The sequence below is a fragment of the Gadus morhua genome, chromosome 8 (assembly GCF_902167405.1).
Source record: "Gadus morhua chromosome 8, gadMor3.0, whole genome shotgun sequence".
Taxonomy (NCBI): Eukaryota; Metazoa; Chordata; class Actinopteri; order Gadiformes; family Gadidae; genus Gadus; species Gadus morhua.
Window position 1 is genome coordinate 15,914,692 of NC_044055.1, and position 19,527 is coordinate 15,934,218.

At 46.4% G+C, this 19,527-nt stretch overlaps 2 protein-coding genes across 3 annotated transcripts; one reads left to right on the forward strand and one right to left on the reverse strand.

The window, feature by feature from the left end:
• Positions 1 to 355: 355 nt before the first annotated feature.
• ap1g2 (adaptor related protein complex 1 subunit gamma 2) lies at positions 356 to 17,621 on the forward strand. 2 transcript variants are annotated; one of them, XM_030363624.1, is made up of 22 exons: positions 356 to 519; positions 994 to 1,196; positions 1,484 to 1,608; positions 2,038 to 2,179; positions 3,728 to 3,824; positions 4,141 to 4,217; positions 4,315 to 4,410; positions 5,670 to 5,750; positions 7,342 to 7,440; positions 7,729 to 7,784; positions 8,623 to 8,736; positions 8,980 to 9,120; positions 9,663 to 9,717; positions 10,081 to 10,203; positions 10,435 to 10,524; positions 11,260 to 11,387; positions 12,000 to 12,104; positions 12,375 to 12,522; positions 12,793 to 12,970; positions 14,271 to 14,425; positions 14,828 to 14,926; positions 15,390 to 17,621. In XM_030363624.1, the coding sequence occupies exons 2-22, from the start codon at positions 996 to 998 to the stop codon at positions 15,486 to 15,488; spliced, it is 2,409 nt and encodes an 802-aa protein (XP_030219484.1). In that variant the 5' UTR covers positions 356 to 519; positions 994 to 995; the 3' UTR covers positions 15,489 to 17,621. The 2 variants fall into 2 exon arrangements, with proteins under 2 accessions (XP_030219484.1, XP_030219485.1); XM_030363625.1 differs by having other exon boundaries at positions 356 to 515.
• Positions 17,622 to 17,682: 61 nt separating this feature from the next.
• On the reverse strand, positions 17,683 to 19,405 carry nedd8l (NEDD8 ubiquitin like modifier, like). The gene is made up of 4 exons (XM_030363627.1): positions 19,258 to 19,405; positions 18,784 to 18,831; positions 18,600 to 18,682; positions 17,683 to 18,112 (listed from the first exon to the last, which is right to left on the reverse strand). The coding sequence occupies exons 1-4, from the start codon at positions 19,273 to 19,275 to the stop codon at positions 17,995 to 17,997; spliced, it is 267 nt and encodes an 88-aa protein (XP_030219487.1). The 5' UTR covers positions 19,276 to 19,405; the 3' UTR covers positions 17,683 to 17,994.
• Between the last annotated feature and the right edge of the window lie 122 nt (positions 19,406 to 19,527).

Here is a 19,527-nt window from a genome sequence, read left to right on the forward strand (position 1 = left end):
GGCGCTGTTTCACTAGATCAACTGGAAAAACGAGCTGTATTCAAAGAGAAAGCAGACCATTTGTGTGTCAAATTTCAGTTAATTTCTTGGTGGTAATTTCTGCTCACCCCAGCGCAGCCACTGGACAACATAGTCCTGCTAATCTAAACATTTTCTTAAAAGGATTACATTAAAAACAAAGGTCAGCAATTAATCAAACATTCTAAAGATGCCTTTCGGATCAAGGAAATGTCAAGGAGCCAGCCTCGTTGATTATTAAGGGAATTAAACTAAAGTCTAAAGTTCTCATCCATATTTTAAATCCACCTGTTGGCGCACCTGAAACATACGTCATCGGAGTGGGCGGAGTCACGCCACAGCGCAAGATCAGGTTGCGGAAGTGATGGCTAAGCGGCGGTAGCTAAGCTACATCCACCCTACGAGCAGCCTCTTTCAAAACAGCCCAATTCCGACGTCTCCGTGGCGGTCGATCCATTCATTTGAAGGCTTATCAATATCTGACTACTGTCCAGGGAGTAGGTATGTTGTTATTCCTAGAGGCGGGGGGAACATTAACACCCAGGCTTGGATCGCTAGCTTGAGCTTAAAGCCGCAAGCTAACGTTGGCTTGACAGCATCCCTCCGTAGCCCAATCGCTGGTTGACATATTTAGTTTCGCCCAGCCCGTTGTAAAAGTGAGGACGTGTTGTGATCCTGGAAGTTGTGTCAGGCGGCGTTGCCGACCTTCATATTCACGGGTTCCCTTTAGCGGCTCATTTTGGTTGAATCCTGTAACTGTAACCTCTTCTAGACCTGCACGCCCCTGTTTGCAGACTTTAAATGGGGTTTTAAAAGTCTACTATAATGACATCTGTCGTTAAAGCACATATCAAGGTTGAAATTTCCTAATTGTAGTGAATGCATTAATATACTTTTAGAGACAATCGGTTTACATATCGTTGTTTTTCTAACGTGATCGTGTTCATGTCTTCTCTCACACACGCACGCACACAGCCATGTCTCCATCAGTTCGGCTGCAGGAGATGATCCGGGTAATACGCTCGGCCCGGACGCAAGGCGAGGAGCGCGGCGTCATCCAGAGAGAGTGTGCCGCTATCCGGGCTCAGTTCCGACAGGCGGATAACGGAGGTCGCTCTCACAACCTGGCCAAGTTGCTCTACGTACACATGTTGGGCTACCCGGCTCACTTCGGCCAAGTGAGAGAGCCTGGTTGTTTATTGAGTTATTACTGTGGAGCTAGCTCACTGGGCATCAATACTTGCAGTAGTTACATCAATAATGAGCAAGTAGAGGTTGGCTCTGTGTACCACCAATTACCCTTGTCCTACCCTTTTGACTGTTTTTATGCTTCTGACCTTTTATGGGGGTTGTCAAGGAAAAAGACACTATCCCTCAGTAGAGTCACATAGAAGAGGTTAGACAGCTTTGACTTTAAGGAACGAAAGCATTGCTCACCAGAGGTAATGGCGGTCCTCCTTTACAGATGGAGTGTGTGCGCTTGATAGCCAGCCCTCGCTACAACGAGAAGCGTGTGGGTTACCTGGGCGCCATGATGCTGCTGGACGAGAACCAGGACGCCAGCCTGCTCATCACCAACTCCATCAAGAAGTATGGGGAGAACGCTGCCGCTTCCTCAGGATTCCACAGAACTTCAGAATCCATGGAAATGCTAAGGCTCTGTGGAATTCTGAGCTCCAGGAGTTCTGAGCTCTAGGAGTTGTTTGACAGCTCTATGGAATTCTGAATTCTTCCCAACTTCAAATTCAGCGGAAAAAACATGTATTTTTAGACTTACTCACATTGTCAATCAGGGATTACCTAAGCAATAGCCACCTTGAAGGAGGTTCCATAACAAACTCCATTGCAAATCATTCCAATAAGGATCCTGAAACGGTTTCCCTCTGGTTCAATAAAGCATTCCCAGTCTGTTCTGAGCACCTCCTGCACACGGCATCAACTCCCACCGCCGCTCCCCGCACCCCGTCGCTCCCCATCCTCCCCTCTGACTCTGCGTCTCCCCTGTTCCGTGTCCCCCAGCGACCTGGCCCACAGCAGCCAGTATGTCCAGTCCCTGGCTCTGTGCACGCTGGCCTGCATGGGCTCGGCCGAGATGTGCCGCGACCTGGCGCCCGAGATTGACCGGCTGCTGCGCGCCTCCAGCTCCTACATCAAGAAGAAGGTCTGTCGCTTTTGGTTCATTCCTTAGTAATGGGACTTGGGTGGTCAAGGCTCTTTCAAGGGTGATGAAAAGAAAAGTTGAGGGGACAAAGGATCATTGAGATGACACCCATGCATAAAGAATAACGACTGCTATTGCTTTCTATTGTTTCATAATAACCGTAATAATGAAAGTATGATAAAAGTTTGGCAGGCTTGAAAGATATAACTTCTTTATCGAGGAGCAATTTGCCTACTACTTGTCTTAGTTCATAAAAATAACATATAAACATAATTTATATAGCGGCTGCTGTCATAACTATTTGAAAAGAGGAAATAAAAGTTGATTGACATAATTGCATGTCTATGTCTGAAGACTCTACCCTGACTTATCTCCCACAGTAACACAATAACCAGTGTTGATAGGATTTTTTTAATGTCTTGCAATGGCTAACCAGATCACAGCGGGTGGTGCAATAGGGACCCTTTCTAAACGAATGAATCACTGGCTCGCTACTTTTCCTCCAGGAACCTTTTTGAATTCTTGTTCCTCCATTGTTTCTATGAGTCAGAGCACTCTATCATCTCTTATCTTTTATCATGTCAACAAGGAAATGATGTGCCAGTACACTGTGCCCTGCAGCTGGCTCATTTCATCTATCCCCGGCGAGTCACGACAGAGTCACGACAACCGCTCTCTAATAGCCCCCCCCCCCCCCCCCCCCCTTGTTCTTCCTCGCCTGCCTGTCATCCCCCGCCAGGTGGAGGGGTCGGTTTCAGCCCCCATTATTATGGTCCACAAAGGACACTTTGGTCCTGTGATTACAGTTGAGTCATCTCGCAGACACTTTTATCCAATGCAACCTGCTGTGATTTTGTTATTATTGCACGTCATAAATGATTAGGTGCTAGAGCGCCTTGCTTATTGATGCCTCCAGGTAGGCAGGTGTCATGGGGGATTTGAACCCAGAACCTGGGTTCTGGGTAGTCACCCAAACCCAGGGTGTCCGCACATCCTTAAAAAGTCTTAAGTCTTAAATTCATGTTTCTAAATTTAAGGCCTTGAAAAGTCTTAAATTCGTTACAAATGTCATATGCTGGTCTTAAGTACTGTAACACAAGGTCTTAAATTTGTCGGGGCAAGACTATTTATTTTTTTATTTTTCTCGTGGGACTTTTCAGGAAGGACATGTAGAGAGGCTTCTTTCTTGCTAGCTGCATATATAAACGATTATCTGCGTGCTTGCTAGCTAGTATGCGAAAATGGGTAGGTGAATGAGTCTCATTGAGTGACACACATGCTATGCTTGGGTTATAATACAGCGGTATCCCCCCCACCATTGCGTTTTTTAGGTCTTAAATTTCATTCAAGGTGGTATTAAAAAGTCTTCAATTTGACTTGCTGAAACCTGCAGATACCCTGCCCAAACCACTAGAGTGCAGTATTCTGCCCCTCCCCCCTCTACCCCTCAATGTGTTCCTGTCTTCATGTTTAAAGTCAGCACCTCCACGGAGTCTCTTTTAGGTCTCATCATACTGGCACTGAATGGTTCTGCTTGTGGTTCTCCAGGCCACTCTGTGTGCGGTCCACATCGTACGGAAGGTTCCGGAGCTGGGGGAGCTCTTCACGCCCGCGGCTCGAGCCCTCCTCGCAGAGAAGAACCACGGTGAGTTGGGGTTTCCCTCCCGCACTAGCAGGGCTGTACTGGTGCGTCCTCTCACACGATGAAGCCCGGGGTCTGTAGGTTAAGGCACAACAAATGACGTATGTTTGAGTGATGTCATCCTTAATTAATTTTCATTTAACTCAAAGCCTTTTAAGATGAGGTCTGTAGGCCCATCCTAAGTGGGCCAGGGTCTGGTGCTGTCAGACGGTCAGTAAGGACATTCCAAGCGAGGAGGCAGCGCGTTAGCATGCGTCACTGTATTGTTTGAGTGGTGTTTGAGCTAGTGCTGGCGCTAACCTGCTTCTGTTGTTCCCAGGAGTGCTGCATGGAGCCGTCATCCTGATCACGGAGCTGTGTGAGAGGAACGCACAGACCCTGGTGCAGTTCAGAGAGGTAACACACACACACTCTGTGCAACTTTAATATTTTATACAAGTGTGTTGGTATCTATGTATTTGTGTGTATACACGTGTTGTTCTGTGTCTCCCAGGCGGTCCCAGAGCTGGTCCACATCATGAGGGGTCTGGTGACCTCAGGCTACTCTCCAGAACACACGGTGGCCGGCATCAGTGACCCCTTCCTACAGGTCAGCACTCACTCACTCACTCAGACTCACTCACACCATGCTCAGATTATTACACACATTCAAGATCACACTTGCATCCATGAGTACGCACTAGGGATGGGCACGAGTAGTAAATTCCAAACTCGAGTGATCGAAGGAATTCCTCGAGGATCAATCGAGTACTCGTTAAATCAAATCTATTTTTAGAATGCAACGCATCTGCAGCAGGAATAGACGGCAGGCCCGATGATAAAAGGCAATATTACCAACCAAACATGTAATGCTTATTCTCCATCAAAACAGTCAGAGTTATCAGAGTATTCATTATTTATTTTTGCAAACGTTCAAAACACATTTTCCTTACAAAAATAAATATGCGCAGCGTCTCACAATTTAAATCACGTCGAACCAAGGCCTGTAACAGTTTAAAAAAAACGAAACAAGTAGCCTAACCATTGCAAATAAATGCTTAAAGCTGCAAATAAAACGGCAGCAAATGGACTATGGAAATACTCAGAGTTGTGATCTTCTCTACACGCCCGGGATTACAGCTGCGTCTTGCGGCGGTGAAAATAGCCGACACACTTTCACTTTCACCGTTGCTGCGGGTCTGCTTTCCCGAACTCACCGTTGTGTTTCAGGAGCATATGTTGCCGCATAGTACTTTCTGGTAGCTCGATTTCGCTTGGCATATTTTACATTTCACCTTATGATCTCCTATTTCTTTAAAGTATTTAAATTCTTCGCTGCGATTTGCTTTAACCGCCATCTCTTAACTTTTTGAATTCTGGCGTGCCTGCACACGGCACGGAACGCGCCATGGAAATGGATGCATTTAATTTTCTTTGTGCCCACGTCATGCGTTAGTGGCGCCGACAGAAAATTGATACATTTGCTTCAGAAAACTTTGTTTGTGTGTGTATATGCAAACTCGAGTTTGCCTGTCCACCAACCGAGTTCATTTGTAACGAGTAGTACTCGAGTAATCGATTCCTCACGCCCATCCCTAGTACGCACACACACTCGCAGACATTCAACACGTCTGCGATGCCATGATCATCATGACACACACCCACACAAACATTTGTTTTGTTGTATACGTGCTTTTAGGCGCACCCTTGTAGTTTATTTACTACATTCATAAATATAAAAATAAATAACTGTTCTCTTTCTGTCTCTGCTTTGGGGTCTCTGCCTCGCTCTGTCTGTCTCTGTCTGGATGTTTGTATCACTTTCTCCGTCTCTGGCTCCCTCCGTCTGTGTCTCTTTGTCTCTGTCAGGTGCGTATTCTGAGGCTGCTGAGGATTCTGGGTCGCAACAACGACACAGCGAGCGACGCCATGAACGACCTACTAGCCCAGGTTCAACCCCTCGCTCTCCTCACTCACCACACCTCGCTCTACCACAGCTCCCTCCCTCTCCTCTCACTCACCACAGCTCGCTCTACTACTTAGTTTTAAGTTTATCCAATTTATATAAAACCCTTTAGCCAGTCATATTACTTTATGCATTGGAATTGGTCAAAGGCCGTAGGATGGTGAGTAACGGGGAATTTTCAGTCTACTTTTAAAGACATTGAATGTTTTGGGTGATTTAACATTGATTGTTCGATGCGGCCACACCACCATCACCAACATGTGATGTGATATACAAATCACAATATTAGTTAATATTAGTGTTACGGTGTCCAACAAATATAAAGGCAGAAGCAGGGTTTTTGTGAAAAAACAATGTTTTATGGTTCACAATGATCGTAAGGTTTCTCAGAAGTGAAACCAGTAACAGCAACCAAAAAAAAAAAAACATCGGCAGAAAAGGCCTAGGTGATTACCACATACCAGAAAGGGAAAAATGCAAAGGTAAAACCTCACGCTATCTGCCTGGGAGGTTCAGCTTATCTAACTTCCATGCCCGACAGCGGACAAAATAAAACAGTTGAAGCTATATAGCTACGCTTGCTCTTACCTTAACATGCAGAAAGTAACCACCAAGAGCAACAACAAATATGATATCTTTAACAGAATTGACAAAAGGTACAAGTGTGCCAGCGTCTGTGCTCGGATTAGAGAGAGAGCGAGCCGCCATCTTCCACTTGGCTTTATGTGTGTGGGGGCGGCGCCAACAATCAGGGCGAGCCAAACAGAAACCTGCAGCCACAAGGCTCCGCCTCCAGGAGGTGATTGATATGATTGAGTGCAGGAGGCAAAAGCAAGACGTTAGTGCAAAAACGGCACAAGACCCAGCACTACCACGTAACGATTAGTCACACGGTTGAGTTAACCATGCGACGGAGGCCACGTTTATACGTAGCAGGGTATTTATAGAAACAAATATTTCCCCCCCTCCGTTTTCAAAAATAACATTGTGCACACATCGTTTTCAAAAAAGTTGTCGTTTACATCAAAACGCATAAATACGCCGTTGAGTGCAATTAAAGCCATGCAAGCCAATCAGAATCCTCAGAATCAACAACAACGAATAACACGAGCGTCTTCCTGTAACAAACAAACTGTAAACATAGGGCGCTGATATGACGTTAAGCATTTCCTGGCGAATAATGTGACGCTTCAGAACCAAAAACCCCGTTTCCCCCGTTGACACAACAGATAACCAGCGTTTTCAGAAATCTCCACTTTGGCCGGAGTTTTTAGAAATGATCGTTTTCTGTGACAAAAACAGCATTTTCGTGTAAATGAGAGGCCAAACCGCGTGGATTATATCTGCGTTTTCGCCTCGTGTAAACAGGGCCTGAGATGAACACCGGGTCTTCAGATCAGAAGACCCGGTGTTCAGCTCCAAACTGTTCACTTGACGTTGCTAAGTCCTGTAGACATTCTGTAGGCCCTTCCCTCCACCGCGACCATACGCTGCGGTGGACACAGTGACGCAGAGGGGCGGGGTTCTGTCTTCGGGCTACGCTGCAGCTTGTCAACGTGGTTGTCGTGGTTACAGGTGGCGACCAACACGGACAGCAGCAAGACTGCGGGCAGCGCGGTGCTGTACGAGACGGTGCTGACCGTCATGGACATCAAGTCAGAGAGCGGCCTGCGCGTGAGTCAAACTCAACCTTATTGGTCAAATGCGCCATCACAGCTACAAGGTCCAAAGGCCTCACACATGACACCCTAACCCTCAGACTGCTTGACGGTGGAGGAAGCACCTCCTTCTCAGGAAGACCCTGAGAAGGAACACGGAGGCGTAATTTTCTTGTTTATTTACCGTTTTTATTTATATACATACATTTGTGTGTGTGTGTGTGTGTGTGTGTGTGTGTGTGTGTGTGTGTGTGTGTGTGTGTGTGTGTGTGTGTGTGTGTGTGTGTGTGTGTGTGAACTGCAGGTCTTGGCTGTAAACATCCTCGGAAGGTTTCTGCTCAACAATGACAGGAACATTCGGTGAGTACTTTTTTAATAGAGTCCCTTTCTTCCCTCCCTCCGTTTCCATCTCCTCGGATCGTTTCACTGTTTCCTCTACCCAAGGCCAAAGCTCTCTCTCCAGCCGAACTGTGACAGCCCCCTCCCCCCCCCACCCTCCGCCCCTCCAGACAGGCTGGATCCGGTTCATGCCAATCAATCACTTTGCCGCCACTTCACTTCGCTGTGTGAAGATCTGACGGAGCCCAGCTGCCCTTCATCTTTCTGTAGGATGTCGGGCCGTCTCCCGTCATGTTTTAATCAGGCAGTGTGTAGGCCTACCCAGGGGTCCTTTCAGAGGCTGCTCTCCACGGGGGAGAGCGGGAGGGTGGCCGGTCAGGCTCGTCTGGTGCTCTGCTCAGAGTTCCCCGGAGGCGTGTGTTTTATCCAGCTCTCTTTCATCTCAGCCCCTCTCCTCTGGCCCTCATGTGCTCCCGCTTCATCACTCTTTCTCCTTCCTCTCTCTTCCTCTCTCTCTCGCTCGCTCTTTCCTCTCTCGCTTTTCTTTCCTCTCTCTTGCTCACTTTTATCTCTCTCACACACTCGCTCTCTTTTTCCTCGCTCTCCCTCCCGTTTCCTCTTTCCTCTCTCACTCACTTAGGCTGAAATACTAACCCGGCGGAAATGGCTGTTTCACAAAGCATTGAAATGTTTCAATGTTTCCATGCAACTTTTTATGAAACGTTGCTTTTCCGTTTTATTATGTAAAATCTATTTTATATACACTTATATTATTTATTTTTTAGAAGTGTATTAATAATATCACATTATAAATTAATCTTCTTTTCTGATGTGTTGTTCTGATTTCTATCCATCTCAGGTACATCTCCATGACGTCGCTGCAGAAGATCGTGTCGACGGACCACAATGCAGTGCAGCGCCACCGGGGCACCATAGTGGACTGTCTGAAGGACCAGGACGCCTCCGTGAAACGGTACCACGGAGCCTCCCCCCAACCGACCATCACACCTCCAAACGTCATGTCACCCTTCGCTGTAAAAGCGCCCAAACATAGACGTGATATGTGACGAGACATCAAGGAGATATGTTTTACAAATACATTTCAGTTTGTAGCTTTTTCCGTTCCATTTTAGATATTCATTCATTCATTCATCAAAGCATGTGCTAAGGAGCCCAATAGTTAGCGGTTCTTAATCCCCCCCCCCCCCCCCCCCAGCCGGGCCCTAGAGCTCTCCCTGGCGCTGGTGTCGGCCATCAACATCCGCTCCATGATGAAGGAGCTGCTCCTCTTCCTCTCCACCTGCCCCCCCGAGCTCAAGTCGCACGCCGCCAGCGGCATCTTCAACGCCGCCGAGAGGTAACGCCGCGAGGTCACACACACACACACACACACACACACACACACACACACACACACACACACACACACACACACACACACACACACACGTTCCCTGTGTGCATGAGGCTCACGCATGCTGTATCGACACAGATATTGCTATGAATAGGGTCATAGTGTTGTTATGGATTGTTGTTTGGAAGGCTAGGCTACGCTAGGGCGTTAGTCGGTTTAATGCTGGATGTATAACTGTTCTTTTAGTATAGCACTGTGAAGCGTCTAAACAGCCTTGTGTGTGTGTGCTACCTAAGGGCTTTGGGAAGGCTGAGCTGCATGGTATTGTGCATGTGCAACATGTGGGTTTAAGACTGTTTGTCTGTTTGACGCTAAATGTTTCACTGTTCTGTTAGCGTTGCACCTGCTAAAAGTGTGTGTGTGTGTGTGTGTGTGTGTGTGTGTGTGTGTGTGTGTGTGTGTGTGTGTGTGTGTGTGTGTGTGTGTGTGTGTGTGTGTGTGTGTGTGTGTGTGTGTGTGTGTGTGTGTGTGTGTGTGTGTGTCAGGTACTCTCCCTCCCAGCGTTGGCACATAGACACCATCCTGCATGTCCTGATCACGGTAAATCCACAGACACACACTTAGTCACAAAAAGAATTCTGTTATGGATGTGTTTTTAACCGCACCTTGTTGTTTTTGCTTATGATGTAGTTTTGTTTCAATTCACCTTTTAAGGTTTTTTATTCACCTTGTAGTTTTCTTTTTTTAACTTTTAAATTCACCTTGTACGTTTGTCTTTGTAGTTGCACTTCGCTGCCTGTTTACTTTACACTAATGTTAATGATACCATGCTCTAATAATTAAGCTACACCACAACTGGTTTGTGACCTGCTCCACCACCTTTCAGCCAGTGTACTATGAATGAACCTCCCCATGGCTCTCTATGACCCCACCGTCTCAGTTACTGTGATCCCCCTCCGGCAGGCAGGGGCCGATGTCCGCGACGAGACAGTGCCCAACCTGATCCAGCTGATCACCAACGCCTCCCAGCTCCACTGCTACACCGTGCACAAGCTCTACCGCGCGCTGGTCGCAGACATCTCCCAGGTGTGTGCGTGTGCATGTGTGTGTGTGTGTGTGTGGGGGTGTGTGTGTGATGTAGACAACCAGATATTCTCCTTCAGTCCTTTGCCGTAACGGACCTAAAATAATACATGCACTGTCCCTTCACTTTTAAATAATCTGGTAGATGCTGTTCTCATTGAATTCAGTCTGTGTCTGACCTCGCTGAGGCATCCTTAAACATAAATCCAAATGTGTGTTTGTTTGTGTGTGTAGCAACCCCTGGTGCAGGTGGCTTGCTGGTGTATCGGGGAGTACGGAGACTCTCTGCTGCAAGGGGACTGTGAGGAGACGGAGCCCATCCAGGTAAACAAGCACCTGTAAAGCTGAGGGAGAGACGCCCACACTACATAACATGACTGGAGAGAGAGAGAGACATGCACCCTGTACAGCTGAGAGAGAGACACCCACACTACATAACATGACTGGAGAGAGAGAGAGAGACATGCACCCTGTACAGCTGAGAGAGAGACACCCACACTACATAAAATGACTGGAGAGAGAGAGAGAGAGAGAGAGAGACATGCACCCTGTACAGCTGAGAGAGAGACACCCACACTACATAACATGACTGGAGAGAGAGAGACATGCACTCTGTACAGCTGAGAGAGAGACACCCACACTACATAACATGACTGGAGAGAGAGACATCCGCGCCAACGATTATTCACGAATAGGCTGGAGCCATGAACCAATAAGCAGGAGCCCTGGCTGTGGCGCAGCCCAGAGGGAGGGGTTATCCCCTCAAGTCTAGGATACGAGAACCAACGAACCCGGCGCTCAGTCGTATGCCTCGTTTCCGCCGAGCGGTGCAGTTCGCCAATGGCAACCAAGCAGGCCAATGGCAACCAAGCGCGCAGTCCTTCCTCCCTCACTTTAAAAACCACCAGCCGCCACTGGTACATGCATATCTTAATCACAGGAGGATTACCCTCAACCCCCACAGAGACCCTTTTTAAGACATGAACGGTGTTACAGACTGCCGGGGGTTGGTTGGGCAGGTCACATGACCACAGGAAGTGATGCGTGTCCTCCCACCAGGTGACAGAGGATGACATCCTGGACGCCCTGGAGACGGTGCTGCAGTCGCACATGTCGTCCCCTGCGACGCGCGGCTTCGCCCTCACGGCCACCATGAAGCTGAGCACCCGCATCACCGAGAACGTGGAGTAAGCATCGCCACGGCAACGCGGAGAGGGAGGGCCTTCACGTGATATCACGCACATTCCGGGCGGCCATCTTGGTGCCTCCTGACCATTCTAACCAGTTTGACCACAACCACTGTTTGCGTGGTAACTCTAGAATGTTTGGTCAAGAAGAGGTTTCAATATGGCGGGCTTTGAACTTAGTTTATGGAACTTTAGGTCACATGATTGAAACCCTCCTATAGGTGAACAGGGCACAATTAATTTAATAAGGAAATCATATCATCGTCATCCCAGGAGGATGGAGGAGGATTCATTCTTTCATATAAAGTACCGTACTTGTATATTTAAAATTGTACAAACATATATATCGGACCACACTAAAGTAAATTCAGATGAAATGTTCTCAGATAGTTATTATGGATTGGGTTCCCATCTTTCTGTTGTCTATCACATTCACTCACTCTCTCAAACCTCCTTGTTAATCTCACTTTTTAGCTCTCCTGGCGTGGGAAAGCATTCACATTCCCAACGCAGTTTACATTTTAGCAAAGGAAAAATAACAATGTTGGACTTCTAAATAATATAGTTATTAATTCATTCAACTACATGTATCTCTCTCCCTCCCTCCTCCAGCCGTATCCGCAGTATAGTGAGTATCTATGGCAGCTGTATGGACGTGGAGCTCCAGCAGAGGGCGGTAGAGTACAACGCTCTCTTCAAGAAGTACGACCATATGAGGTAAGGTCACATGAGACGCCTGATGGAAACAAACCTGCTGGCTGTGGGTGGTCGCCGTGTTTAAATGGCATCTCGCCACAAACAGTTTTCATGGCACCAAGCAGCAACAACATCAGCAGCAGCATCATCATCACACAAAAACAGTATGTTTGTGTGATGATGTTGCTGCAGATGTTGCTGCTGCTTTCATCCATCTTTATTCAAACTCCATTTTAACAATGGACCAGATGCTACCAGGTTGGTTGAGGCAGCAGTGTCCTGGCTCCCCAGGGCGGCCGTGCTGGAGAAGATGCCCGTGATGGACCGGAGCTCGATGGGCCAGACCAACGGGGAGTCCGGCGGAGGGGGCGTCCAGGAGCTGGAGCCAACCAAACCCAAGCAGCCCGAGATGATGGTGGCCCCGCAGCCGGCTAGCCAGGTGGGTGGTGGTGAGGGGGGTGGTGGTCATGGATTTTAAGCTGGGAGGCTCCTAATAATAATAATAATAATAATAATAATAATATATATAAAAGATCAAATAAATGTCTTGTAAAGGCTAAGATCAGGGCTCTTTGTTGGACTTTGTTGTTGGATGCCCAAGATGACCCCACCTCTACCTTTTGTATCCACCTAGGATAGGCCTAATGTGCTTCATCAATGCTCACGGTCATCATAGCGCGTCTCTGTAACCTGTGTGTGTGTGTTGAAGGTGTGTGATCTACTGGACCTGCTGAGCGATCCAGAAGAGCCCAGCCTCCCGGGCGGCCCCCTGGGGCCCGGCGGCGCCCCCCTGGGTCCAGCCGGCCTCATGTCTGGGTCGGCGGGGGGGGACCTGCTGTACCTGCTGGGAGGGCTGGAGCTCACCCCCACCCCGACGCCCGCCACAGGTAAACACTCCAACAAAATGATGTGCACTTTAGAACTGGCCCAAATCTAATTTTATTTGATTGGTTAGAAAGTCAAAGTGGGCGTGTCTTATTTTGATGTGATCTCTGGTCGTAACCAATGGAAGGCTCAGTGACCAAACCGAAACCACGTTGAGTATAAAACAAGTTGGTCTGCAAGGGACTTCTTCCCGCTGGACCCAAATAAAAATGTATAAAATGTCCATCGTTAATATATTATTATTATACATTATTATTTAACATGTCAAAGTCATTTTGTGAAGGCTAGTGATATATTGTTCAAATCTTTTTATTTGACCATCAGTGGGATTTCATTGTTGGTAAGGCGACATATAGACTAGTGTTACTGTTTTGAGTAGTATTGCTGTACGGTAGTGGATAGAACAGTATTACTGTATAAATAAATGTCATATACAGCAGCATATAGAGCAGTATTACATTATAGAGCAGTATTAATATTGAGTAGTTTTACAGTATAGAGTAGTATTACTGTACAGTAGTGTATAGAGCTGTATAGGTATAGACTAGTAATATAGATCAGTAGAGTTGTGTAGAGTAGTATAAATATATCAGGCAGTCCAACAGTAGAGACGATATTCATACATAGAGCAGTGCAACTATAGTGGGGTACAGTAGTGTATAGCTCAGTATAACTGTATAGAGTAGTATTAATATATAGTGCAGTGTAACTATAGTGGGGTACAGTAGTGTATAGCGCAGTATAACTGTATAGAGTAGTATTAATATATAGAGCAGTGTAACTATAGTGGGGTACAGTAGTGTATAGCGCAGTATAACTGTATAGAGTAGTATTAATATATAGCACAGTGTAACTATAGTGGGGTACAGTAGTGTATAACTGTATAGAGTAGTATTAATATATAGAGCAGTGTAACTATAGAGGGGTACAGTAGTGTATAGCGCAGTATAACTGTATAGAGTAGTATTAATATATAGAGCAGTGTAACTATAGAGGGGTACAGTAGTGTATAGCGCAGTATAACTGTATAGAGTAGTATTAATATATAGAGCAGTGTAACTATAGAGGGGTACAGTAGTGTATAGCGCACTATAACTGTATAGAGTAGTATTAATATATAGAGCAGTATAAGTGTATAGAGTAGTATTAATATATAGAGCAGTATAACTGTATAGAACAGTTTTAATATATAGGGTATTACAGTTTGTATGGAGCAGTATTAATACATCGAGCAGTAAAACTGTATAGCAGTATTCTTATATATAGTGTATTATGGTATGGTAACCATGGATCCCTCCGTAGCGCCGGCGGCGGTGACGGTGTACGACAAGAGCGGCGTGGTCCTGAAGCTGAGCTGTGAGCGGCCGCTGGACGCCAGCCAGACCATCACCCTGACCGCCACCAACACCAGCGACCACGACGTCAGCAGCCTCACGCTGCAGGCCGCCGTGCCCAAGGTAGGGGTCACCGTGACCATCTGAGGCAACAGGCTGTTGGAATGTTCCACCGTGGTCAGGCCGGAGAGCTCGAGGGTTTGTAGTGTTAAGAAATACACACAAAAATGCCATAAGTCTGTGTATAAAATACAAAAGTAAGCGTGTACATTTGTGCAGTTGGACATTTATTTATTTACTAATTAAATATCTTGCATAATCAAATGAGTAATAATGGATCAGTGATTCAGAAAATGTCTATATTTATATGTCTGTACGAGCTCTAATGTCACAGGCTATATAGAGAATGCATAGTATTCCGCCCATTTTCCCAAACAATTATTTGATTGGGATTACTTCAATGAACTTCACTGTGACTACTTCCAGCCCCATTTAACTACTCCCACCCCCCCCCCGTACCCCCAGAACGTCCAGCTGCAGATGAAGGCCCCCAGCGGAGACTCCCTCCCAGCGCGGAGCTCGGCCGTGGTGACCCAGACGGTGCTGCTCAACAACCCCAACAAGGTGGGCCCCGGGTGGGCCGGTACTCCTGGATAGGGGGGCTACGGTGGTCATGGTTACGGTCAAGATGAACCCCAATCCAAATAGGGCAATAGGTGCCAGGTTGTCAGCCTGTGCCGGTGCTGAATGAACCTCAGCACAGGGCCAGGGTAAAGGGTGAAAATAAGGGTTTCTTGTATTTGTATCGGGGTTCACATGAAACAAAAACCTCACCTGAAATAAAAACAACAATAAGAATCAGATATGTTAGTTTGAATTGGCTCGCACGATGTTAACTAATTCTGAGTACTCACTTTAACATAAACTGGATCAAATAATTATATTTAAAAGCAGGTTTACAAGGGCAAACATCTAGACCTGAACATTTAAATGGTTTGTTTCGTAATCCTTCAACATTGATCACAACACTCGACTAATACTGAAAACGATGTCCCTCCTCCCCCTCCTCCCCCTCCTCCCCCTCCAGGTGAGTCTGAAGATGAGGGTGCGTCTGTCCTACACCAGCCAGGGCTCCCCCTTCCAGGACACGGTGCAGATCGACTCCTTCCCCACCCCCGGCCTCTGACTCCACCCTGGGGCCCCCAGAACCGCTGTGACCCCCAGACCCCCCTGAGAACCACCCCAGACCCCCGGAGGGGGGCAGGGGGGGGGGACGGGGGGGGGGGGGGGGGGGGACGGTGGGACTACATCCCAGCAGACTCTACGGGGAGAGAGGGGGTGAGCCGTGGATCTCTGCCTCTCTGACTCACTTCAACGCTACAGCCGCCGGCCCTCGGCCCCCCGACCCCCCCCAACCGACCCCCTGACGTCGGTCTGTTAACTCTGACGTTCGCACGGCTGCAGGACTCTGTTACCACACACAGGACCCGACGCCATTACTGCTACCACTACAATGCCAGCAGGAACTCCTCCACCCACCAGGGATCCTTTAGAAACCAGCGAATTGATCAGATAGTCGACATGTTTTAGTTTTTATAGACAGCGGTCGGTTTTTCCTTTTCTTTTTTTTTTTAAATTTCAGCCCCCTGGGAAGATTTAAATGTACACATCTTCATCAAGGCGTGGTCACGTGACACTTAGGGAGGGGTCCCTCGTCTGGAACCGCACCCTTTCATTGTAGTCGATGAAGTGACTCAGTTGTCTTAGTTACTACACTCTGCGTCTCCTGAGCTCAAACAACACCGGGATTCACAAGACAAGATGGCGGTTAGTTAGCAGTTGTTCTGAACCTTGTCAGCACCCACATGTCAACATTTTGATTATTTCATCTCCCTCCCCTAAAAGATACTCTAATAGATTTGAAAATGTATTTAGCAATATAAAAACCTAAATGATTTAAGGTTTGATTTATCATCAATCGATTTCCAGTTGGAGAATTTATTTAAAGGATAGAATATAAAGGTTTGGATCAACACTTGAGACACAAACGGTTAGATGTTTCACTATAGATTTACACCCCAAGGATTATGCGCTAGGAACTATGCATACATTACCCTGTAAATGTTTTACCTTGACCTTAACATTTTTATGAAAGACCTGCAAATATACAAGTTTACTCGATGGCTCCTCCCCCTTTCAGAAGCACAGACCCCTGTAGCAATGGCTCTTCATGGCTCCAGGGCACTGAATCAGCAGAACCATGCCCACTACGACACCATGTACACTACCTGCAATTAGCATCCATTACTGTTGTCACATTTGACTTTTTTTCAGCAGTTTCAAAAGGAGTTGGTTGTTTTAAACGGTCAGTTTGCCCAAACACAAGAGTTTATCGAAGGATATTCAAAGGAAAATAACCCCCCCCCGAAATCTGGAGGACGGATGACACTAAGAGCCAGGGTTAATGTTCTTAGTTGATCCTTCTGGGTGACCCATTTTAGCGGACGGTCGCAGCCACAACCGCCTCCGATGTTTTAACCTGACCCGTTAGATGACGTGACGCGATGGCTCGACTGAGCACGGGAGGTATTTTCTTTCTATAACGACCTCCCACGCCGTTCCTCTGGGCTCCCCTGCTCCCTACCTCCCACCCTCTTCCCTGTGCCTTCGTCCCCTCCACGAGGGAGTCTTGTTGGGTTTGCTGTTGTCGTTGAGGTGAACACTCATTACCTGTCTGTGTACCTGTAACTGAAATGCTCCGACGAGGTCTCGCAAGGCAAGCGTGCTCCAAAGAAGGCAGTATTCATTCCGCCCCACGTCCTGGTTTACCGTGGTCGATGGTGTCGTTTTTATTAAAACGTGTTTGGTCGCCTCTCTAACTGATGTAAGGAAAGAAACACTATCGACTCAATGCTGGACTTCCTACAAACAGTATATTTTAGCTGTAAAATAGAGCAATAGAAATCTAGATGGTTTTTGATTTTGTTAGGAGTTAGACCAAATCATTTAAAAACCTGGATAAGTATTCAGAGTGAGTCTGAAGATGAGGGTGTGTCTGTCCTACAGCCAGTTAAACATTTCTTGTTTAACACAAGGATTGTTCGAAAGTGAAATGAATATATTCTGTAAATCAAATGTCCATCCCATTCCTTGCTGACCATTTCAGATGTCCAATCTAATTATGTTGACTGTTGCATCATTAATAGGAATTATGACATGACCATTATATCCCAGGAGGAAGATGCAGTGTGTTGTGTGGCCTTTGAAACCTGTAAATTGCTAATAAATACAGAACAGGGTTCTGAAAATTCCTCTACAACCTGAACCGAGAGTATGTTTATCCATGATGAATGTGGGTATTTCACAACAAAAACACCCAATCAAGTGAACCATTTAATCAAACATAACCACAGGTGTCAAACTTGCTCTTGTCATTTTGCACGGAGCAGGTGCGCTCATCAGAGGACTTCAAACGCATGGGTGGGTTACAGATTGAACATCTACACATGAGCAAGCAAAGTCCATTTGTTTTCTTAAAGTTTTTAAACCTGTTTTAAAACTGTTGCTTTTTCATCAGCCGGGAGAGCACCGGAATTCCGAATGGTGTAATGGGAAGGCCCGGGGTCGGACTGTGATGGATACCGCACCACCTGTCTGGGGGATGGGGGGCAGACAGGCACAGAGCGGGACCCCTAAGGAGTGAGGTTTTTCCTGGGCACGGGGAGCAGCAGCCCTCCTCTTAGCGCCAGGACCAGATGGAGCACCGAGCCTCCTTGGATCTTGTAGTCCGCTGCCGTCTTCTCGTCGTTCCTGTGAAAGAGTAGACAGGAAGTTAGACAATTTCAAAGTAAGATGTCCGATCTACAGCAGTTACAATGTCGATTCACTCACAGCCCCACGTGCACGTTACTTTGGCATAAAGGGTCTGCTGAATGAATAAATGTAAATGAATAGACAGAAGATTGGTTATTATTGATTCATTTAGCATACACTTCTTTCCAAATTTAATTTAGGTCCACGTCATAAAGAAGCATCTTTCCAAAGGGCACATACATGTTACGCTGCAAACATTGGGCTTTGAACCCAGAACCTGTCCCCACTACTATCCTGAGAGTTCGGGAATATATTCTAAAAAGGAAAGGATTTCATGTAGAGGAACATCCTACATATATTGATACCTCTTTGAACCATTTATCTCCCCTGAGGCTGGTACAGGAGCACCCTTTAAGTAGCCAGACAATGGAGTAGGCGTTCCCCCGCCGATACAGTACGGAATTTGTGAAGCTTTGATACTTACATCTGTTTTCCACTGTAGATAAGTCTCTGTTGCTGTGGTGGGATGCCCTCCTTTTCCTCTACCCTCTCTTTAATTCGCTCCACCTGAAATTAAAAAAAATGTAATTTCATGTGGTACATAAATTCAATCAAGTCAAACCCGTTATTGGTTCTTTAATAAAACAACGTGAATTAAATGTCATTACCTTGTCTGTGGGCTCGATATCGATCTCTATCTCTTTTCCTGTGAGGGTCTGAAAGGAAATGAGATGCTTGACGTCGCTGGAGAACATGCCACAAGGCGCCCTCCACAACTCAGGGCTGTTGTGTGATTATCATACACAAGACTAGATGAATGCATACGATATGCACACAGTGTTTCCTTCCTTCACCAAAATAAAATGCTGAGTAATGAGACCAACGTTGGAGCGATGTCGCGGTCTATAAATGGTTGAGGATAGATACGTTGCATGGTATACACACATAAAAATTACGCCCCGGAATATTTTACCCTTTTAATCTCATGAACCTGCTCTACATTTTGCTACAAAGGGAATTATTCTAGTGCAGTAACCAGTCGTTAAATGAGACGTCTTAAATACAACGCTTTCCTCCAACAATGAACCCACTTCTTATAACTTATAGTAGTCTGAGATTCAACCCCAAATTAATCGTCTTACCTTTACTTTAATCAGCATGTTGGATATAGATCATAAAACACGTTTGAAAAAAATGTAATACCAATAATTGATAGACTGTCTACAAACTGACCAACATCAACACTCAAGCCGTCCACTTCTCTATGACTTCCTGTGTAACACCATGAACGTTCCGTTTAAGAATGAACGAGAGATACGTTGGTTCCTTTACGATTTGTTATTTTACATGAAAATCTATTTTAGTCGATTAATATGTTTATTTGTTGTTTATTTGCAACAAAACAATAACCA